The 22,500-nt window shown below is 53.4% G+C and overlaps 3 protein-coding genes and 2 non-coding genes across 6 annotated transcripts; 4 read left to right on the top strand and 1 right to left on the bottom strand.

The window, feature by feature from the left end:
- Nucleotides 1-147: 147 nt before the first annotated feature.
- trnah-gug (transfer RNA histidin (anticodon GUG)) lies at nt 148-219 on the bottom strand. The gene has a single exon. It is a non-coding gene; the product is annotated as a tRNA-His (tRNA).
- A 143-nt stretch (nt 220-362) lies between these two features.
- On the top strand, nt 363-434 carry trnae-uuc (transfer RNA glutamic acid (anticodon UUC)). The gene has a single exon. It is a non-coding gene; the product is annotated as a tRNA-Glu (tRNA).
- Nucleotides 435-2,796: 2,362 nt separating this feature from the next.
- Nucleotides 2,797-6,217, top strand: ebp (EBP cholestenol delta-isomerase). Its single transcript, XM_088623582.1, has 5 exons — nt 2,797-2,951; nt 3,850-4,144; nt 4,237-4,273; nt 4,807-4,937; nt 5,291-6,217. Exons 2-5 carry the CDS (start codon nt 3,853-3,855, stop codon nt 5,515-5,517), a joined length of 687 nt encoding a protein of 228 aa, XP_088479708.1. The 5' UTR covers nt 2,797-2,951; nt 3,850-3,852; the 3' UTR covers nt 5,518-6,217.
- A 939-nt stretch (nt 6,218-7,156) lies between these two features.
- Nucleotides 7,157-10,453, top strand: fkbpl (FKBP prolyl isomerase like). The gene is made up of 2 exons (XM_088623581.1): nt 7,157-8,062; nt 9,053-10,453. Exons 1-2 carry the CDS (start codon nt 7,706-7,708, stop codon nt 9,761-9,763), a joined length of 1,068 nt encoding a protein of 355 aa, XP_088479707.1. The 5' UTR covers nt 7,157-7,705; the 3' UTR covers nt 9,764-10,453.
- A 1,017-nt stretch (nt 10,454-11,470) lies between these two features.
- tbc1d25 (TBC1 domain family, member 25) lies at nt 11,471-22,142 on the top strand. Of its 2 annotated transcripts, XM_088623580.1 has the most exons (8): nt 11,471-11,703; nt 11,974-12,167; nt 13,102-13,211; nt 14,141-14,295; nt 14,711-14,835; nt 15,632-15,820; nt 16,852-17,127; nt 17,790-22,142. In XM_088623580.1, the coding sequence occupies exons 4-8, from the start codon at nt 14,208-14,210 to the stop codon at nt 19,395-19,397; spliced, it is 2,286 nt and encodes a 761-aa protein (XP_088479706.1). In that variant the 5' UTR covers nt 11,471-11,703; nt 11,974-12,167; nt 13,102-13,211; nt 14,141-14,207; the 3' UTR covers nt 19,398-22,142. The 2 variants fall into 2 exon arrangements, with proteins under 2 accessions (XP_088479706.1, XP_088479705.1); XM_088623579.1 differs by lacking the exon at nt 11,974-12,167.
- The last annotated feature ends 358 nt before the right edge of the window (nt 22,143-22,500 follow it).

The following is a 22,500-nucleotide window of genomic DNA, read 5'->3' as shown; positions in this document are numbered from 1 at the left end:
GTCCTGCATGGCCGACTGTGTAGAACATCTCGAGTAAGTCGTTGAAGAAAACAGAGAAGAGGTCGGAGTGGGCTCTGGAGTTCATCAACGATTGGCTTTTTTTTTTGTCTTCACTCGTGAAGCTAGTAAAAGCAGACGCCCCTATTCTGCCGTGACCCGGACTCGAACCGGGGTTGTTGCGGCCACAACGCAAAGTACTGACCACTATACGATCACGGCGAGCTAGCGAGACACACACGGCCCAGCCCCTGAGTATACCTAGTGTACATCGGCCCTTCGACACTCTGAGTGCCGACTCTCTGATGCGTTTTCTCCACCAAGCAGTTTGCTTGCCTTGAGCACGGGACAGCGTTCCTCCGCGTTCCCATATGGTCTAGCGGTTAGGATTCCTGGTTTTCACCCAGGCGGCCCGGGTTCGACTCCCGGTATGGGAAGGTGTCCCTTTTGCCTTCTGCTTTCCAAAGCACCCTCACCGTGTACTAAGGAGCCGCATTAAGACCACTCGAACGCTTACCAAACGTCTGAGAAGAGGGGCGCTTGTTTCCATGCGGTTGATCTTCATCTCTGAGTCAACCCACTTTAACAGTGAGTAAATCCTGACCTCTTGTGGTGTTGATCTGTAATGCATGTGGTGGCCCAAGCACTCCTAAGCATCTTCATCAGGCTGTTGTCCTACGGCGCGCTGTTCCTACGATCACAGTGGAGCTGTGTACTGTATGTCATATCAATAACGTGATTATACTTGAATAATAAGTGTATTATGATATATCCCTCTGCTTGCTATTCTTAATGATCCATGATGAGAGAGACATTTTTGTTTGTACGCTATTTATTGTACGCTATTTACTACAGAATTTATAGTTCCAAACCACCCGGCTACATCAGAAATCAGATTGTGCCTTGACCGTGACAGACGACCGTGGGTTATACACAGCCTCAAAACTGTCTGATCCCCACAGCAGGCATCCCATACTTCCAGCACAGATCCGCTCACTCTCGCGGGCACTTGGTTCCGGGTTCCAGGGGAGTGTTGAATCGGGTCAACTCACGGGGTGGAGGTGATCTCCGATCCGGACAGAATCCAGAACCCGTTCAACACCCCCGGCGCCGTGGAAACTCAAGAGCGTTTTCTATCACAACCCCCCAGTAAACCAGCTCCTCAGAGTTCTTATTTACAGGCCTTTCAGCTTCGGGTCCGAAACCGTCCTGCTGCTGAGCCGCGTTCAGAGGCCCTGGTTGTGTTGGGGACTCACGCGCCCCTGTTTACTCACCCCTGGGGGAATCCTGTGCGCCAGTCCCTGCTCTGACTCTCGCTCACACTACCAGCTAGCCCCCTAGAGCCCCGCCCTTCAGTGGCTGTTCTGCATGTCTGTAATTACTCTGAACTCCTGCAGCTCGTTCAGCCCCCATACTGCTGCCTCACCGTGAGGTCGCACCCGGAAGGGCAAGAGCATCAGTGCCTGACACAGTCCTGCCAGTAGGGATGTGCTCTGTATCTGTCACCTACTCCAGCTATATGAATATTACTGGTGGTGATGGAGAGGGGTAGATTATCAATCAGCGCTGATGCTAATAATAATAATTGCTTACACTTATATAGCACTTTTCTGGACACTCCACTCAAAGCGCTTTACAGGTAATGGGCTCCCCTCCACCACCACCAATGTGCAGCCCCACCTGGATGATGCGACAGCAGCCATAGTGCGCCAGAACGCTCACCACACATCAGCTATCAGTGGGGAGGAGAGCAGAGTGATGAAGCCAGTTCAGAGAGGGGGGTTATTAGGAGGCCATGATTGGTAAGGGCCAATTGGAAATTTGGCCAGGACACCAGGGTTACACCCCTACTCTTTTCGAGAAGCGCCCTGGGATTTTTAATGACCACAGAGAGTCAGGACCTCGGTTTTACGTCTCATCCGAAGGACGGCGCCTGTTTACAGTATAGTGTCCCCGTCACTATACTGGGGCATTAGGACCCACATGGACCGCAGGGTGAGCACCCCCGACTGGCCCCACTAACACCTCTTCCAGCAGCAGCCTTAGTTTTTCCCAGGAGGTCTCCCATCCAGGTACTGACCAGGCTCACACCTGCTTAGCTTCAGTGGGTTGCCAGTTGTGAGTTGCAGGGTGATATGGCTGCTACCATGCCTATTACTAGCAAAACTAGGAAATCAGCGCTTTCTCACACAAAGATGGACTGATGCATAGAGTATTAGACATAAGAGCACGTATAAACTCTGAGGGGAGACTTCTCGGCCTCATCACGCCCGTGAGGTAGTTAATGGTCAGAGACAGGGCTGTAACCAACAACCACATCCCTCCGCGAAAACAAGCACCTCCTGTTCTCGGTTTTCAAAGTGTACCTCTATCCAGACCATTGTATCCTATGCACTGAACACCTTCAAGGAAAATCCAATGTCCCATTTTGAAACCTGGATATTTTTATTACCGCTTTCACGGGACGCGACCTCTGCACACACAATCCAGCACAGCTAGCTCAGCGCCCAAGTGCGCTGCCATGACGACCAGGCATGTTCCGAGCCGTCCAACCAATCCGCATGATCGGACGGTCCTCTCGTGCCACTCTCACCGCCTGTTCTGCACTCTGGTTGGGCAAACCTCTGGAAGGACCCGCCCATCCGGAGGCGTGCCAAGGTAAAGAGGAAGAGCGGCTGCCTCTTCGCTCTGACTGGCTAATTCCAGCTCGAACAACCTTCTTGCAGCACATAATTGGTCCAAATAATTGTCAGTCCACAAAGTTCCTGTCTGATTGGACAACATACTCGGGGCCTCGGCGTGAGGAGGCGTTCCCCCAGTGTGCCGAGAGAAATTAATTTAGTGCGGTAAGCGCAGGGCTAGGAGAGAGGCGGTTGAGACAGTTTATACATTTCTGTTTACATTGCCGAGAGAGAAGAAGAGACATTCGGTCATTAAACTGCGGTCATCATACGGTGAGTTCACATTGTGCTAGTCATAACGTCACTTATTGCTCAAACAGCAGAAGGGAAAGGACTCGTTATGTTTATCAAGTACAGTAGCGAAGATACACACTGAGCCAGATATGTTGGTGGTTAAACAGAATCGGTTTCTCCACTGCGGCTGACTGGACAGAGACACACGAATACGAGGTAGGTGAACGCATAGACAGAGCTAGGATAGCATTTGGGATATTTTTCTTAAGAATGAATATGAGTAGCAGGTTGATAACAGCTAACGGATGGAGGTGAAGTGAACGAGTTTTGGCGGATCTGCAGAATGGCTCTTTAAACGAGGTGCTTTAGGCTCATGTAATGATCTCTCGGGAGAAGGCCTGTTTCATCCACGAACTGGACCATAAAGACAAGGCGGTGAAGCTCATGTCGTATGTCCAGAGGCGACCCTAGAGTGGGCTGATTCCCTGTGGCTGCACAGGGACAAAGTTCCTCAGTCTGTCACAGTTCCAGATTGGGCTGGAGTAGTGCGCAGGAGCACACTGGTTACCAGACAACCAGGATTAGGCTACCATTCGCTAACTACTGGACAGTGTCCTTGATCCCACGGTTAGTCCCATGGGAACACCCCAGTGCCGGTGATGCTGTGCCAGGCTGCTGCGACACCGGTTCTCCGGGCCCCAGTGTCTGCTGGGACTCGGTCCGGCTCAGCTCTCCCTGTCTCTCCCGGACCCTTGGCTGAGTGGATCATGCAATCAGGAGCTCGTACTGGAAGACGCGGAGTCATCTGGCAGGGCTGCTGGGGAGGATGACTGGCTTGTTGCAGGAACACGGGGCTCCAGCAGAAGCAGCAGAGCTGGGTGTGCTTTGCACTGAGGATCTCCCCCTCTCCCCCTCTCCCCCTGTCCCATGTCCACAGGTCATGGAGAAGGCGGGGCCGGAGCACCCATATTGGCCGCGGGACCTGTCCGTTCCGGGATACACGCCCAACGACCGCTCGGTGGCCGAGATCCTGGCGTTCCTGTTCTCGGTGTCGGGGGTGCTGCTGGTGGGCACCTGGTGGGCGACGGGCCGGGCCGGGGGACTGAGCGGCGGGCGCAGGCTGGCGCTGTGCTGGTTCGCGGTGTGCGGCTTTGTTCACGGCATCATCGAGGGCTGGTTCAGCCTGAACTACCGCAGCCTGCCCTCGGACCAGTCCTTCCTGTCCCAGCTGTGTGAGTGCAGCCCTGCCGGGCCTCTCATGATCCACCACACTCTGACTGCAGCTCTCGCCCGCTCATTCCTCTTCTCTTCTGATGTGTTTCAGGGAAAGAATATTCTAAAGGAGACAGCAGATACATCATGTAAGTTATATGTTTTACTTGGTGTGAATTTCTGGCCCCGGTGTTCGTGTGTCGTGGTCATGTCGGGCTCTGCTGACAGTAGCCCTCCAGTCTCGTTTTGGTTCGAAACAACAGCTGTACGTAGGTCCAAGCTTGGTTCTGGACAGTCCCCCTGCACCGGGACAGCTCTCCCGACGGGACCCTGCTCTCTATAGGCAATCTGAGCATGAGCTGGTGCTGCTGCATCAGAAGGGAGACCTATAGATTCATTCCCCTTGTCTGTGCAGGTGTCTTCAGAAGAAACTGCAGAGCAGAATGTCCCTCCTGGGATTTTTTAGTAATTCTGGGATCCCACACATGACCCAGTGACCGAAAGCGTTGTGGTGTTAGTCTTCACACCCCTGTTGTGCTTCGAACAGACCTCTTTATCCCAGTTGAAGATTTTGGATATCTGTTTCAGTCAGAAGGCACCAGTGCTTTGGCAGCCTGTGTCTTTCCCAGTGTTAAGGGCCCTCCTTGACAGCTGCCTCCCTGTGTCTCCCCGTGTCCCGCAGAGCCGATAACTTCACGGTGTGCATGGAGACGATCACGGCCTGGGCCTGGGGTCCGCTCAGCGTCTGGACAGTCCTGGCCTTCGTCTCCAGCCAGCCGTATCGCTTCGTACTGCAGCTCATCGTCTCTCTGGGTAAGACTGGGATCTGCAGCTTGAGCCACGGCCTCCTCTCTCTGCTCCTGTCGCCCAGCCTCCTCTCTCTGCTCCTGTCCCCCAGCCTCCTCTCTCTGCTTCTCAAGTGTGCATTTAGTAGTAAGAACGTAGATCACGTCCAAAGATTTATTTTTAATAAGGGAAAAGTCCCAAGGAACTATCATCAAACCCATGGATCCTTAACTTGTAAAGATTTGTAGTGATAATAACGTAATTTAAACAGCATTTTGTATTTAAAACGCTGTCATGCTCTGGGATGTAAATTGAGAACAGGAATTCATCAGCATGCCAGCAACATCTGAAACGGTTTTTGCTCGACCCCTGTGCTGCAGGTCAGCTGTACGGCGACGTGCTGTATTTCTACACGGAGTACCGCGACGGCTTCTCTCACAGCCAGCTGGGACACCCCCTGTATTTCTGGTTCTACTTCGTCTCCATGAACGCGCTGTGGATCGTCATTCCCTGCCTGCTCATCCTGGACGCCTGGCGGCACCTCAGTGTGGCTCAGGCCCTGTCGGACCGGGCCGGGGGAGCCCGCGGACGGCCCAAGAGAGAGTAGTGGAGGGGCCGCGGTGACGCAGCACAGCGCTGTCGCGCCGGGGCTGGACTCCGTTCCCTGTCCCCCTGCGGAGACAGCTGGTCATATAACTAATCCAGATGAACAGGTTGTCTCTGATAGAAGATACCAGTAAACACTGAGGGAGTAGCTCAGGGCTGAAAGTTAACCATTCCGTCACAAAACAATGATTTCTGAGCGTCTGAAAGGGGGGTCGATTGTCTCTCTTTATATTGTGTCATGTGAGACTACTGTATATTTCAGATGATGCAGAAAACACGGTGTGCTGTTATCTGAAGGTCTTTCCAGATGTTTAGCCTTGAGATGTGAGCGCCTGTGACCTGATTCCCCAGTGAGTGAACAAGACTGTGCGACACTGTATTTCCTCCCCTTCTGGACTTCCTGCCTGCCACCACGTTCCCCAGAAGCTGCTTTGTTAAATGATGAGTTGGCAGAAATCCCCATGAGAGTCAGCAATCTGTGCTCTGAGCCCTTGGCTAAAGGAGATGTCACAGCTGAAGAATAAGGTGAATGAAATGGGAAATAACCTGTGTGCACAAACCGTCATCTCCCGGCACAGGGAGACGCAGTGCTGTCCTCTCTGGTGGTGTCTGTCTGTGCTGGTTTGTCATCTTCAGGGCAATGTGCCTGTTTTAATTTTGCAGTCTGTGGAGGACAATAAAATCTATTGATTTTTTCAAAATGTGTCCGTTTCTTGCTGTATTACACTGGCCTTTAGTGTGTTTCTTGAGAAAGTGTCCGGGGCACTGGGGATTCTGGGTACAGAGGGGCCTGCCCTCTGACTGCAGCTGCTCTGAAGGCCTGTGGGAAGGGTTAACATACATGACAGCAGTGACTACGTTAGGTAAAACAAGCCGCCACTTAAAATCTTGTTTGAGGACATCTACTATCTCATTTAACCCTGTATACATCACTACCACAATTAAACTTTTTTCATAAACAAATTTCTTTAAAACAGGGATTGATTGAACTATATGGATGGTATCTTAAACAACTGAAATATTTCTATGAAACAGGGCGAATAGAGGTCTTTAAATAGGCCCAGTTTCATTAGGATTTTTAGCGGTGGATTTTGATATTCTATTACACCGAATGTCCTGTTTAAATGTTAATGGTGTAAGTAAAGGGGAGAGCTGATAACTGGTCCCAGTGTAACCAGCTAGCTAGCGTTCTGTTCACCAGTAATGACAATGGAAAAATGTGAGACACCTGCAACCTACAATTTTCAGGACAGGCTATTATTATTTCTCATTGTAGTTTATATTAATCTCTCAGCTGTCTTTCGGGTGAGATGTTAAACCGAGGCCTTGACTCTCAGTGCTCATTACTCGGCCTTTACTACGGCCTCACACTGTCCCCATGTATTCTTGGCTTGCACTGGCCCTGCGATGGCCTGGCGCCCCGTCCAGGGTCTACCCTGCCGTGCGCTCGTTGCTTGACGGGTAGGGATCCCGTACGATACAAAGCGGGTTGGGAAATGACACGACACGACATTATTCGCTCAGCAAGGTCGCTCGGTCCTGTGTTTCTGTCTTTCCGAGTCTGGCCGCTAGATGTCAGTGCGGTGACGCCGGTTGCCGTTGCTAGGAGCCACGACAGCTGAGTTCCTGTTGTCCGTGTCGACGTCACCGGAAGTGCGGCGACAGGGAAATTGCACGGTGCTGCAGGGAGACGGCGGCAGGTGAAGATTGGAGTTAAATTCATTTCATTCAAAATGCAGAATGGTTATTGTTAAAAGGGAGGATTTAATTAGGCTATATTCCTAGCCGCTTGTGCACATTTGAGTGAGTTTTAGTATCAGAGATAAAATGATGAGCACAAAACAGAGAAAAAGTTCTAATTGGTGTTCTGTTCTGTGTTCTGTAGAGTATAAAAAATGCAGTCAGTTGTTTTTCCCGATCTATCCCTTCTTGTGATCAATGCTGAAGACACCGTTGCTGAATTACTTGCCCTCAATGAGCTGGCGCTTAGCTTAGTAGCAGCAGCGATCAGTTACTAACGGGCTCCCAGCGACGAGGCGAACAGCCTCACATTCACCTGTGTGGACTGCAGCCGTGCAGGTCTCGTCTGGGCTGGGCCGGCTCCGGTGTGCGGGTACCCCGGCCAGGCTCTTAGTGTGCTGCGCTTGATCCCTCTGTTTCCCGGGCCGCTGCCGCGGGTCGCCCTGAGGATGCAGGGGAGAGGAGCTGCCAGTTCGTGGGTCTCGGTCACCCCCAGCGGGTGGAGGGCGGTGAGCAGGAGGACTCTGGAGAGGGGATCGGGCGTTGAGACCCCCAAGCTGGGCTCGGTGTGCCGAGTCAGGGTCCAGTCCCTGGCAGCGGATGATCCGGGGGCGCAGGCCGACAGGCCGACTGGTGTGGACGCCCAGGAGCGTCAGGAGGACACCCACACTGCGGGGCTGGACGGGAGCCCCTCCTCTGTCCTGCAGGTTCCCCTCAGCGAGTGGGTCGAGCTGCGGCTGGGAGAGGGACAGTGCGACGTCATCGAGGGCTGTCTGGAGAGCATGAGGGCTGGAGGGGTGTGTGAGGTGAGGAGTCTGTCCCCAGCAGGACTGACTGCAGGGTCTCTAGCTGGAGGAGTCCGTCCCCAGCAGGACTGACTGCAGGGTCTCTAGCTGGAGGAGTCCGTCCCCAGCAGGACTGACTGCAGGGTCTCTAGCTGGAGGAGTCCGTCCCCAGCAGGACTGACTGCAGGGTCTCTAGCTGGAGGAGTCCGTCCCCAGCAGGACTGACTGCAGGGTCTCTAGCTGGAGGAGTCCGTCCCCAGCAGGACTGACTGCAGGGTCTCTAGCTGGAGGAGTCCGTCCCCAGCAGGACTGACTGCAGGGTCTCTAGCTTGAGGGGTGTGTGATGTGCACAGTCTGGTCCTTCTATTGACAAAGAGAGGATTGCAAGTTTGTATTTTCCAGGTGTGTCTCTGTTATTTGAAATAAGGAAACATTTGTATTTAAATTGCATTGTTTTTATAGTTCATTCCCCATGGGTGTGTGCTTGTTCTAGCAGTGTACATTAACCTGGTAGGAATTATTTGCTCCTTTGAATATGAAAAACATTTGTCATGGAAAGACAGATCGAGGTGTTTGTAAGTCATGGTAACACACGAGTGCACAGTGATAACCGGACCTCTGATATTTAGAATAATGTCTGACATTGAGGATGAATGTGTTAAAAGGTGCACAGACAGATTATCTGGGTGTTAAAGAGGAGGGTAGTCTGTTCACTGGTATCCCTGCTTTCTACTGTAGTTGTAGGCTGTTCCGGTCGTGCTGTGCACTGGGATTCCACTTTCAAACGGAAGCACTTGTGTGTTTGACTGGGACTAAGAAAACTCGGGGATCTGTGTCCTGTTCTGAGTGGATGAGCTTCTTTCATTCCTTTAGACAGAATGCTGACTAGTCAGAGTCACAATTAGCTTTTAATTTACCTGCTTTCAAACGGTAAATAATCAAACTCTAATTCTTCACAGCGCAGCCGATCGTTGTTAACCTTGTGTCCACACTCTTCCTCTGAAACCACAGCTGCTGGTGACAGCCCTGGACAGCAACACGGGACCCGAGGGGCGAGTGGCGCAGCGGGGCGGAGGTCAGGGGGCGCAGCCTGGGTGGCGGGACGGGGCGCCTCCTCCCCCCTGCCAGCGCCTCCGAGTGGAGCTGCAGTCCTTCAGCCCCGGCCGGGAGTCCTGGGAGATGAGCCTGCCGGAGAAGTGGGCCTGGATCAGGGCTCACAAGCAGAGGGGCGGCGAGAGGTTCCGGGCGGGGGACGTGTGGGGGGCCGCCGACTGCTACGGCAGGGCGCTGCGGCTGCTGGCCACCCTGAGCAGGGGGGGGGCGGGAGCCAGCGGTGCGCTGGGCTTGAGCCCGGACGATCGGGGGGACGAGGACAAAGCCACCGAGGGCCAGAGCGTCTCGGAGGGGGAGTACCGGAGGGTCAGGTCCGAGCTTCACGCCAACATGTCCCTGTGCCAACTCAAGCTCGGCCAGCCTCACAAGGCCAGGGTCAGCGCTGCTCAGGCCACGGAGCTGGATCCGGCCAGCACCAAGGCCTGGTTCCGCCTGGGGCTGGCTTGCTCCGAGCTGGGGGAGCTGGATGCGGCCAGGACCGGACTCACAAGGGTTCTAGAGCTGCAGCCCGGCTCGGCGTCGGCCCTGAGGGCTCTGAGAGACATCGAGGCCAGAGAGAAGGCGATCAGCTGCCAGCTGGGCCGCGCGCTCAGCAAGATGTTCACCTAGAGGAGACGGGTGCAGGCAGGCGGCAGCCCGTCACACAGAGGCTGGAGCATCGCCGTTGGCTTAGCGTTGAGCTCCTGTACAGATTACACAGATTGCAAACAGCAAATACCACAAAAGAACAAGTAAAGGGTTTTTCCATGTTGAAAAGAGAAGAAAAGAAACGCAACGTTTCAGCTGTGGAGCCTTCTTCAGGTGTCGCACACACCTCCATGGAATAAGTGTTTACTTGTTCCTTTGCAGACTATGCATGCTGACGCAGCTCCCTGCTTGAGCTACTTCAGCGAGTACTGCATTAATGTGTCCTGTTTAGCACGAGCAGCGCTGTTTGCATTGTTTGTGTCATATGTAATGAGTCTCTCAGTCTACAAGGCCGCTTACAGTGGAGGTGTTAAACAGTCCTGTGTGCTCCAGTGAGTGGCTCTAGAGAAGTGTGGGACAGGACTGCATCCTGCTGAGCCCCCACTGCTGGGCACTGCTGACGGAGAGACTCTTCTGATCCAGTCCAACACTGAAATATGCCACACTGCTTACAAAGACGTTGAAAGTAATTAGAAAGTGTCTGTCTTTCTGCATGGAGCACTACAAACACCCAGAGATACAGTCCTGTATAAGGTGCCATTACTGGTATACTTTTATAACTGTGGTAGTGCAGTTAACCTTGTGTGTAATAAAGATGTCGATTGGAGCTAAGACTTGAGTAATTTTCTTTATTATTAGTGGGTTGAATTAGAGTCACGGAAGGACGCGTTCATGGAGAGTTTGTAAGTGTGCAGTTTGTGTTAACGTGTTCAGGTGTTGCAGCGCTGTGCCCTGCTGCAGTGAGGTTGGGCTTGGGGTCACAGGCTGGTGGGGATCTTCCTGAACCAGCTGCTGGGCGTGAGGCTGGCGTGATGAGGCACTGGGCCTGGGACTGGGACAGGAAGCTGTGTTTGTGCTCGTCATGGCGGGGCTGCTGGACCCGACCACCCGAACCGCCGGACAGGCACAGCAGCGGCAGTCTGTACACAAACGCGCACAGAGCCCTTCGGAAAGATCAACGCGCGTTCTGCGCCATCGGTGAACCAGATCTCCCCCGCAGCCCAACATGCCAGCAAATTGGCTTCTGATGCCGGTTTAGATGCAATGTTTCATATTTACAATTGATAAAATATACCCTTCGATGTCGGATCAGTTATTTCAACAATAAAGCGGTGTTCAGTCTTTCTGTTTCTAACTGCACACCAGAGCAGTCTGAAGGAGAAACCGCAGGAGCTCCTCTGAGCTGATGTCCAGGTGTCTGTGTTTCTGGGTCTTTCCCAGAAGACCATTGGGAGCCGCTCCTGTCCCGGACAGAGTCTGAGTCTCATTTCCCCTGTCTCTGCTTCTGCATATTCTTGTCAGAAAAATAAACATCGATCCTTTCTACTCTAAAGACAGCTTTAAGCTTTGCTTAAACTTCCAAAGGTCTGGGTCAGTATTTCTGTGATTGAAAGTGTCGGTATGGTAATGACTGTGATTCTTTTAGAAAGTCAGTTCTGAGACAGGTGTAGTATAGAGGTAACAGCAATTCTGTAGACTCAGGGGCAGCTGGTTCAGGTGTGTGACTACAGGGCTGTCATGCGGGCTGACAAGGACTGGAGTCTCAGTCCACGTGTTTGCGTCGGGAGCTCCGTCCCTTTAAACCCTCGGCCCGCGCGCGCGCCGCGGTTCCTGAATGATGTAATGCCAGTGACGTCACATCCTGGAGAGCGAGGAGGAGGCGGCCCGACGCAAACAGCTGTGGGCCAACATGACACAGTGAGGTTTCTGTTTTCAAAAGAAGGAGAAAAAAAAACCCACGGAATTAAGGAGCCGGCAGGTTAAAGAGCGAATCGAGATCAGCATCGTCGCGGCGGTGAGCGCGGCCGCTGGGCGCCATGGCGGGCGAGGAGGAGAGGGGGGTCGTGCGAGTCCGGGTAAAGGTGAGAGTCGCCCCGACAATAACTCGCAGTGAGCCCGGGGCAGGCGCCCCCCGCAGCACCCCGAGAGCTGCTGCTGTCCAGCCCGGCCGGCTGTGGCGTGTTGGCTCTGGGCTGTTGTTGTGACCCCCTTTGACAGAGGCGACAGCCGCGGTCTCCGGTCAGCCGGTTATACGGTTATGTCTGGAGTGCGCGTCAGGTAAGGCAAGTCAGGGGGAAAAAAAAGAGGACCGTTTTAAGTGAATAAGCTGCCATTTTGTCGTTTTGTACCAGCGGCCACATAAAAACGAGGCAGGGCGCGCTTGTCCTGGACACGGAGGGCGAAAGACGACGCAGCCCGCAGTCCTGGGCTGTGCCCGGCGGTGGGGGTCGCCAGCTGCCCGGCTGGCCCTCCGCGGGTCTGGACGAACGGGCAGCTGTGCGGTTGAATTCGGCCCCGGGTACTCCTGAGCAAACTGCCCCTGGAAGTAAGAGCTCAACGCTTTCCTTCTGCGGCCGTGCAGACGAGCAGAGCTGCTCTTGTGTCCGGGAGACTGGACCTGACCCGGCGCAGCGGGGAGCCGGACCGGGGTCAGGTGTCAACAGGGCCCCCTTGTCTTTGTGTCGCTGCACGTGGTACATCCTAGGACAGGTGTTGCCTTGGCAGAAGAGAATATACGGTGCTAAATGAGAGTCAGCTGTGCTTTGAGTTGTGGTTTTAATCAGCGGTGACCCGCAGGGAGACAAACCCAGGACATCCTGACAGGAGTTCGCCTGCAGGTTTGTCTCTTTGCCAAAGGCCAGTCGTGTAGGGCTAGAGCAGACCTTGCTGGCTCTGGCTTGTCTGAGCTGCGCTGCCTTCTCTCCCTCTATGTCCTCTTGTCTCTCCTTACAGCTGTTTATCCAGACATTTTCTAACCTCTGTATCCAATTCAGGGGCGTGGGGGGGGGGGGGGGGCAGGAGTGTATCCTGGCAAATGGGCGCAAGTCAGGACACCAGTCCCTCACAGCGCTGACGCACAGAGACACACACACTCGCACCAGGACTGGTGTTCTCAGAAGCCAATTTACCACTTGCATGTATTTGGACTGTGGGGAAACAACCCACACAAACTTGAGGAGAACATACTAACTCCACACAGGTTGTACCCCAGATCTGAAATTGGATCCGGGCCTCAGCGCTGTGAGGCAGCAGTGCTCACCACTGTTCCATTGTGCAGCTGTTCAGTGGTATGAAAATGTATTTGCATGTTTCATGCTTTCCTAAATGGGTATACTTAGCTGGGTTGAGTAACACCATTTCTACATTGCAGACCGTTTTGACCGAGTACCTCTCTTGCAAGACGGCGCACGTGAACTGTGCTTGTTTCGCTCTCTCACTCGGCCGGAGCCCCCCTGACTGTGTCTCTCTCTCCCTGGCAGAAGTGTGAGGGTGTCCTGCCTGCGGAGTACCGCTCCTTCGCTGTGGACCCCCAGATCACCTCCCTGGAAGTGCTGCAGCACATCCTCATCCGGGCCTTTGAGCTCAACGGGTCAGCAGGGGGCGCTCGGGGCGAGGGGGCAGGGAGAGGGTCTGTGTGTATGAGGTGTTGGGGAACCCAGCGGATCTCAGAACAAAAGACAGTTTGCAGATAAGAGGAAGGCATTTGGCTCCTCTGCCCCGTCTGTTTTTTGGAAGTTTAAATATGACCTGATCCAGGCGTATCTCGGAAGAAATAATTATCGTTTTTCCTGCTCCTCACATCCCTTTGTGTGGAGTATTCTCGGATGCGAATGTACTTGCGTCCCCTGGTTCAGTGCTGGTTCTGATTGAGTCACTGGGCTGGCAGTGACGTGCAGAAGAGCAGAGTTTGCCTGCGCTCCCTAGTGAGCTCCGTCTTCAGTGAGCTGTAGGTCCCGGAGATTCCAGCCCGTCTGGGAGAACAAGCTCCCAGATGGAAATGAGGCTGCTCCAGCAGTGCGGACAGCTCCGCCTGCCCTGTCCCGCACAGCACAACACCCGGAGCTGAAACCCACTCTGGAACAGTGAGCTCCAGGGACACCGATTGTGTCAGATTTTTTAAGTTAATACATTTTTGGTAGTTTAAATAATTAATCATTATAGATATGTTTATAAATGTTAAATGTTGGTTAATTAAGTATTGGTAGAAACTAAAGCTAATCTCTTCAAAACTGTACTTTCTTGTACTCTGTTGCATATGACAGATTAGATCTTTTTACAGTTAACTACTGTGCAAAGAGAAACCGTTATCACCAGTGTCTATTGCACTGGTGTTACTCTCTCTTACAGGAAACACGTTAACGTGAGTCAGAGTTAAACGCCTTAAGTTGGGTATTGGGCTGAAATTGTTGCTGTGCTTCAGGGCTGAGGTCTCTATGGCGTGTTCAGATTGAATTGTTCTGGGGTGTGCAGTGCCCTGCAGCGTGACTGAAGCTCGCTCTCTCCATTACGATCGTTCAGGAAACGGAATTTTGGGATCAGCTATCTGTCGCGGGACAAGCAGGGGGTGGAGGCGTACCTGTCGCTCATGTCGGACTGGGACCTGGACGCGGCCTTCGTCAGCGCTGCCAAGCCCTACCTGCAGCTCAAAATCGAGATCAAGCCCTCCGAAGACAGTGAGAGGCGTCTTCTGCTTGTGTTCGCTTGGCACTTTCTGCCTTTGATTTTGTTAAAAAAAAAACCTCCATAGAAAAGTGTCATTTCTTTGTATTTGTGATCCAGTCTCCCGCAACCAGCACGTTGATCTTCTTAGACCTTTATTGATTTTTTTCAGTTAATTTACGAGAACGGTTTTAGAAAATCCTGAGATTTGAGCATGTAATAAGCACAATATAATCCTTTGTCTCTTTGAGACGTTAATACCCAGTGTGAATTGTTGAAATAAGTGTAGCACAGCCTGAACTGCCCTCGTGCACATAGTGGTGTGTAAGAGGAGTGGATTACCGGTGCTGCACGCTGTTCGGGGCCGAACACTAATGAAGCTCTGCCAGCGGCCCTCGGCGCTGAAGTTCTTGCTTCCTGCCTCTGCAGGCCCCCTGCTGGAGGACTGGGACATCATCAGCCCCAAGGACGTCATCAGCTCCGACCTGATTCCCGGAGAGCGGCGATCCCTGGCCGCCGCCGCGCTGCCCTTCACGCAGTCCCTGATCTCCCAGGTCAGGGTCACGGGGATTCGGGAACAAGTCTGGTTTTGTCTTCTGGAGCCAGGGGCGGGTGTGGCGTGCGAGTGGGGCGGGTGTGGCGTGCGAGTGGGGCGGGTGTGGCGTGCGAGTGGGGCGGGTGTGGCGTGCGAGTGGGGCGGGTGTGGCGTGTGAGTGGCATGTGTGTGGTCCGGTCCTGTGGCTGTCGGGCGGCTGTGGACTCTGCAGTGTCATCGGCCAGATTCAGAGGCTGGCTCTCTCTCCGGTGCTGGAGCTGTGCTGTTGCAGCTGTGGGCTGGGCTTCGTGGGGAAACTCGTGAATAAAGTTTCCTGAAGCTGGAAGAAAACTAAGCTGGTTGACCTTCCTTGAACTTCCACAAGGGTACAGTGGGAACAGGAGACGCAGCGGCTGGACTTGTGGAGGGTTACCTGTTTCAGGCCTTGCAGACAGAAAAGGTTTCCTTTATTTTCCAGAAATAACTTGTCCAGTTTACTCATGCCAGAGATTTGTTTCATTGATGGTTTTGTTTTGAAACGTGCTTCAGAACAGAATGCCTGCAGTTTTGCTGATTCGTATCTTTGCAGTTTTGCACATCTCTGGGTGTTGGGTGGCCCTTGTGGTCATGCGTGCAGCCCGCCGCCCTCTTTGGGTTTCCAGCGCTAGACCACGTCAGCAGCTACATCGGAGGAGTGGAATGTCAGAGTAGGATGTTGATTTTAGGGGAGGGAAACTCACCTGTGGAGCTGGCGTGACGAGCCCGTGTCTGCATGATTCCCCCAGCAGCCTCTGACAGGGTTCTGTGTGCTCCAGGTGGGCCGGACTCTGTCCCGGGTGCAGCAGGCCCTGAGCTGGTCCTATGGAGAAGATGTGAAGCCCTTCAAGCCCCCCCTGAGCGACTCCGAGTTCCACAGCTTCCTGAGCCACCTCGGCCAGCTCACCAGGCCCGAGGAGCTGCGTCTGCGCATCTACCACGGCGGTGTGGACCCCTCCCTGCGCAAGGTAGGGCCCTGGCAGGCAGGGGGAGCTAGTGAGCGCTTCAGAAAGGCAGACCCGCACAGTGAGCTGAGGAGTGCACGACCCGTCTTTTATCTCAGTTTCATCTGAGCTTGATCTTGCTAAGATCTTTGCAAACCCTTTCCGTATCCAGTATTAACTTTAGAGCCATACACTACATAAACACTTAGTCTGAAGATTGTTTTTAGAACAAAGAATGTGGAGTTTTCATGCTGATCAAATGTATTTGTTGGTATCTTGGTTAATTGATCTTTCATGACAGACCACAGTCCACTTGAGAGACTGTTGCTCAAGCACTGAGTCGGAGCCACTTTATACAGGTGATGAGGTCATTGACGTTCATGTCAAGTTCGGTGGAAGTCACAGGAAAGATCTTTTAATCCCTGCTGAAGAGGGCAGTGACGTTGTGCTGTTGGTGTGTTGGAGGCTGGTGTCTCAGCTGTGGAGCCAGGTGTTGTCTAGGCCGCTGCGATGGACTTGAATATTCTGAAATTCTTGATGAAGGTGATGGTACTTGATGAAAATCTGCTGGGGGTGTGTTGCTCATCAGACTGGAGAGCTGTTGGACACCCGTGGGATGAGTTGGGAAGATAGGTGGCATGTGGGGCCCCGAGCCCAGTGAGTAGCGTCCTGTTGGCCCAGGTGCTTCAAGAGGAGATGGAATCCCAGCCGACACGATCTGCTGCCTGGCGGAGAACAGGGATCGCGGACGAGCAGCTTGTGTTGCTTCTCCTCTGGAGCCTCACACACCGCTATCCTGCGACGTTCACGCTAGTCGCTCCCGACATTGGCGAATATAACCCAGTGTCATGCGTTTGCCTCAGTGGCCTCTGTTCAGAGCCATTCCAGTGCACCTCCTCCCAAAAAGAAGGTGCCGTCTTCCTTCCAACCTTGCGATTGTGTTTAGCTGAGAGGTGTTTTGGTTTGTGCCCTGCAAGGGGCCTGCAGGACGAGGTGCGCGTCGCCGGCTGCAGGTTCGAGCACCGGGGCCCTGACCAGTGTGGCGTCTCCTCCAGGTGGTGTGGCGCTACCTGCTCAACGTCTACCCGGACGGGCTGACGGGCCAGGAGCGCATGGACTACATGAAGAGGAAGACCAGGGAGTACGACCGGCTGAAAGGGGAGTGGGGCGCCCGCACCAGCCCTGAGGACCTGGAGTTCATCCGGGGCAACGTGCTGAAGGACGTGCTGCGCACGGACCGGGCCCACCCCTACTACGCCGGCTCCGAAGACAGCCCCCACCTGGCCGCCCTCGCCGACCTGCTCACCACCTACGCCATCACCCACCCGCAGGTGAGGCCCGCGGGCCCCTGGCGCCGGCCAGCCAGCCTGGGACACGCGCAGAGCAGTGTCTTCTGTGGTCCGAGTCCTTTTTCTCTTACTTCCCACTTGAAAATTTGAGCAAAACCTTCATTGCAGCATTATTATGCTGCATTTCGATTTTCTTTTTCTGGAAAAGCGGTCTGGGTGTGCTGGGAGCACAGTGCCATGGATTCGGAGGCTGCTAGCGATCATTCGGGCGTTTCCGGCGTCTGGAACGCGTTTCGATAACGACCAGGTTGTTGCTGGAGGTTATGAGGATGGAAGGCGGACAACTGCTCGGGAGAGATGGGTCTGGTGGGCTTCTCTCACCTCAAACCTTTCTTCTGCGCCCCTGCAGTTCGGGGGGAGAAGTGAGAGAACAGGGGAAGCTTCCCGCCTCCCAGCCTTGCTGGTACTGGGCTGCAGGGCAGCTGCTCTGCTTTCAGGTAGCTTCACGCAGGGTTTTATTTCTCAGTTCACTCAGTCTCCCTTTTTAAAATCGCAGCTTGAAAAGGAAATCATTGTCTTTTTGCACAGTAGTGGAGTTTCAGGATGAGGATTAGGACCGCAGTAAGTCTGGGTGGGGGAAGCAGGGGACCCTCTTGTGGCTCCAATCTGAAGTGCCGTGCTCTCCCTCCTGCCCCTCTCCCCAGGTGTCGTACTGCCAGGGCATGAGCGACATCGCCTCGCCCATCTTGGCCGTCATGGACAACGAGGCCCACGCCTTCATCTGCTTCTGCGGCATCATGAAGCGCCTGGAGGGCAACTTCCGGCCCGACGGCCGGCTCATATCGGTCAAGTTCCAGCACCTCAAGCTGCTGCTCCGCTACTCCGACCCCGAGTTCTACGCCTACCTGGTGTCCCGGGGCGCCGACGACCTCTTCTTCTGCTACCGCTGGCTGCTGCTGGAGCTCAAGAGGGAGTTCGCCTTCGAAGACGCCCTGCGGATGCTGGAGGTCACCTGGAGCTCCCTGCCCCCCGACCCCCCCGAGACCGAGGTGGAGCTGCTGGGGCCGCCGCAGGAGGAGGAGGAGGAGGAGGAGGCCGGGCGGCGGCGGAAAGGCGAGCAGAGGCGCAGGCACATGCTCAGGCCCTCTCGGGAGGAGCTGGCTGGCCCGGCGGGCGAGCGGGAGGAGGGGGACGGGGGGAGGCCGCCGCCGGAGGAGCTGGAGTCCAGGGGCCGGGGGGAGGGGGACGAGGAGGGGGACCAGGGGACCCCAGTCTCGATGCCGCAAGCAGAGGAAGGGGAGCAGCAGCAAGCAGGAGGGGGGGGCAGCTCAGCCCCTCCCTTGGGAAAGCAGCCCAGCTTTGGGGAGTTCAAGTACTACAGCGCCCGGCAAGGGGACAGTTTCGACCTGGAGGAAGGGCCCCCCATCTCCCCCGGCTCCCTGCTCCCGGATGGGCGCTCCTCTCTCCCCTCCCGGCAGCCTACAGAGGACAGCGAGGAGGACCCTGGCGAAAGTGACCCCCTGATCAGGCCTGGCGAGAGCATCTCCACTCCTGCCAGCGGCGGGAGACGGTCCCCCAATGGCCAGACCTCTTCCCCCACCTCCTCCCCCTCGCTGGCCAACGGGAGAGTATCCCCGAGCCCACCCGCTGGCAGGCACTCTGTCTCCTCCCCCTCGCTGGCTGGCGGGAGGTTAGCTTCTCCAGCCACACCCACAGGGAGGCCCAGCTCCTCCCCCTGCGTGGCCAGTGGGAGAGTCGGCTCCCCAGCGGCCGCCACAGGGAGATCGTTGGTGTCTTCCCCTGTCTTTTCCGATGGTAGGGCAGGATCCCCATCTACCCCCACGGGGAAGACCCCAATGGCATCCCCTTGCCCTGGGACCAGATCGGCATCACCCAAGACTGCCACCCCATCAACCCCAGTGCCAGACAAAGAGGACAAGCCTGCCCCCACACCTTCCCTCCCCCCTCCGCAGGAGTTCGGCAAGGGCAACCCCTTCATGCTCTTCCTGTGCTTATCCATCCTGCTGGAGCACCGGGACCACATTATCAAGAATAACCTGGACTACAATGAGCTGGCCATGCACTTCGACCGGCTGGTCAGGAAGCACAATCTGAACCGGGTGCTCCAGCGGGCCAAGGCCCTCTTTGCCAATTACCTCCAGAGCGAGGTGTGGGACTCGGAGGAGGGAGACGAGGCCAGCTCTGACTCGCCCGCAGCTCAGACCCCACAGCCTCAGCCTCCTCCCCCAAACCCCAACTCCACCTACAATCTGTCCTCCGTTTACTCGCCTTCCTCCTCTTCTGCCTCCTGACCTTTGACCTGCCCCTCCCCTCTTTCCCCTCAGTTCCCTCCTTTCTTCATGTCTCCCTACGCCCTTCACCCCTCATCCTCAAGGGCCACAATGCGGGGGGTTTCATAGAACTTTTAACATCGTCACCCACTTGGGTTTGGGAGGAGCTGAATTGTGACCGTTAACCGCTACCTTGTTGATGTTCCCAGTTAAAAGTGAGGATCGGAGCTGAGGAACGTAGGCGTCGGACTTCTTTTTTCGAGCCAGTGTTGTAGACGGCCTGCAGTTTCTGGCTTCCGCCGCCTTGATATTTTCCCTCTCCTTCAGTTACAATCGTCATTTGATTGTGTTGCTCTTAACGGGGTGTCTGCAATTGAATACCCTTTTCCCGACCCTGGAACAAGACCTGTGTATGACAGTCTTATCCAGGCACGTTGTTTCTGTTGATTGACCAAAGACTCAGCATGGATGTAGACAGTTACTGTTTTCCACTGTTCCCCACTGCTCTTCGTACACAGGCGCCTTCAGCATGTCCAGCAGGACCCAGGGGCTCCACCTGCTCGCGCCTGATCACTGCAGTGCAAGTCAGGTGCTCAGTAGGGAAGCAGTGCTTCTCAGCCCGTCACTGGACATGAGCTGCTGAAAGCCACTCAGCTGCCCAAGTTATTTTTCTACTTTGTCTTGCTCAGTATTTAATAAGAAGTCACCTGCTTAATGGAATGGAAATGAAGGAGAATTTGGAAGAAAATGTTAGCACTGCGTTAGTGGTGTGTATTTTCTCAGATTTACCTGTGTGACTCCATTAATTCTGTTTTTTAAGTTGTTGTGCTGGTGTCACATCTATTTCTGACCCGTCCCAAAGACAATCCTGTATCCCAGTCCGAATGAAAAAAGTCAGGAAGCACTTTTAAGTATCGTGCGGGTGTATTTTCTGGCTTTGTGCACACTAGTGTGGGGATCTCTGTGTACTGGAGTGTTTATATTGGTCTGGTCACACTTAATAAAGTGCAATTTGAACCTTTCACGTAAAACGCCGTGATCTAGGAGTTCACAAGACACAGTTCCATACAAGGCACGTAGCAGAAGACTGTCACCCTATCTGTATTTCATCTAAAACAGAAGTTAGACACCCCCATTCAGGTCAACCGGAATAGAGACTGCAAATTAAAGGACAGCTCTCAGTCTGTGTTTATCTTCTTTGTTTGTAGAATATCCTGAAGCCTTTTCTTGCATGTTCCAGAGGAATCTGTGTCCTCCACACGACTTGTAAAATTGTGGAACTCTGCGAGCACTCTTGGTGTAAAGAAGTGCCTCATATTTTTTATCCTAAATCTCCAGTTGTTTCAAGTGTGTTGCTTGTCCCTGGTTTCAGAGTGGCAGGCATTTCAGAGTTCGTTCTGATTCCGCAGACTGGACCTGATATTTCTAAAGCTCCATTTAAGTAGGTTGAGCCTCATATTTGGAGTGTTGGTGATCATTAAACATGTTTGCACGGGCAGTGAGTGAAGTTATTTCCAGATTTTGCCGTGACATGTCTGAGTTTTATATTTAAGAATTACAAAAGCTGCCCAGCAATAAATTAGCAGTGACCAGGTTGTACTATTTGGGTCATTGCAGGAAGTGTCTAAGCACGAAGAGTCACATTTTTCCACTACTAACCAATTTTAAGCAGCAGTGCTTGAACCACAGTCTGAGACCTGCTTTTGTACTTGAGGCCAGTTGGCTGCTGTGTATTATAATGATTCCTGCAGTGTTTGATGGGTCTGGAAGCTGTTGGATCTGTGGCTCACAACCTTCCAAGGATGAATTTCTATGTGTTTTTTTATTGTCTGTTGTTTAGATTGTTACCTATCCTATGGTATCAGATTGTAAAATGTTATGTCACTCACAAGGTTCAGATCATTATCACTCACAGTAAGTGTTCTGATACTCCTAAACTGGTTTGCAAATTGATTCTAGTGAAGGCTGTTTACTATTGTCCGAAGAAATGGCCACAGGCTAAATGGGGCAGTTGTGTTGTGTTCTATACTCATATACTTCCCCACACCTCCTCCTCAGATTTGAGATTTTTATTTCATTTCTGCACTCTGGTTGTCTCCTCCAAGGCTGTTTTTACAGGGGTTTGCCCTCATCTGGGCAAGTTCTTGTTCAGTTGCAGACCGTGGACAGGAGACTGAAATGCAGGAAACTTACATCTCAGCAGTTTATTTGAGCCCTGTATTGACAAGTCTGCTTTTAAACTGGTGCAAAAACACCAGTCAGATTTGTGAAATTCAGTCCTGCCTTGTCTGGAGCTCAGTAGCTGTGGGCTCTCCCAGCCTTCGTCCTCACATTCCGATGGGGAGCAGAGAGGGACACCTTGCAAAATTCCTAGATCTTTGCAGGCTTTTTTCCCACAAGAATCCTCTGAACTCGCATCTGTCCTGGAAGGATTCTGAAGAGAAATTAGCATATCAATATCTCCAGCCTGTCTCGCAGTGTGGTCAGGGAGGGAGGTACCTGCAGGATGTTGCAGCTGAGATCCGCTCAACTTTGCAAGAGCAGCGACAGAGCCGCCCCTGTTGGAAACTGCTTGAGTGCTTTTTTTTTCAAATCAAGATGAGTCGTCAAAGTTCAAGGAGGAAGATCAGGTAAACACGCAATCTTTACTGCCGCCTTTTACAAATGTGTGATGTGTAACAGAATACAACCGTTAAACACGCTGGGCTTTGCTGCAGTCCAACTGAAGGTAAATGAGTTTGTACAATAAACACTTTGTTTGATGGACCCCTAATGTAGGATGTGTCATTCAGCGCTGGAAGCCGGCAGTGGGTTTCGCCAGGCGTGCTGTGATTCCTTTACGGAGCACAAAGTTGTAAGATCAGCGAGAGATCACAGCCGACCAACTCGGACTGACTTGCTTTTGACGTTTTTCAAAGCGTTCTCTGTGCACGACTGCACGACTAGCACATCCAAACGGGTTGCACAACTTTGAACTAGCAAATGCAAGAGGGCCAAGACGCAGCCACAATTCCCACCCCTTAATCAATTCGACCTAAAGCCAATTCTCATCAATTTCCCTACGGGATGAATAAAGTATTATCTATCTATCTAAGCCCCCTCTCTCTTAGCTCAGGTTGGATCT

The sequence above is a fragment of the Lepisosteus platostomus genome, chromosome 3, assembly GCF_059453375.1.
Source record: "Lepisosteus platostomus isolate fLepPlt1 chromosome 3, fLepPlt1.hap1, whole genome shotgun sequence".
Lineage (NCBI taxonomy): Eukaryota > Metazoa > Chordata > Actinopteri > Semionotiformes > Lepisosteidae > Lepisosteus > Lepisosteus platostomus.
This window is presented reverse-complemented; position numbering and strand designations above follow the sequence as displayed.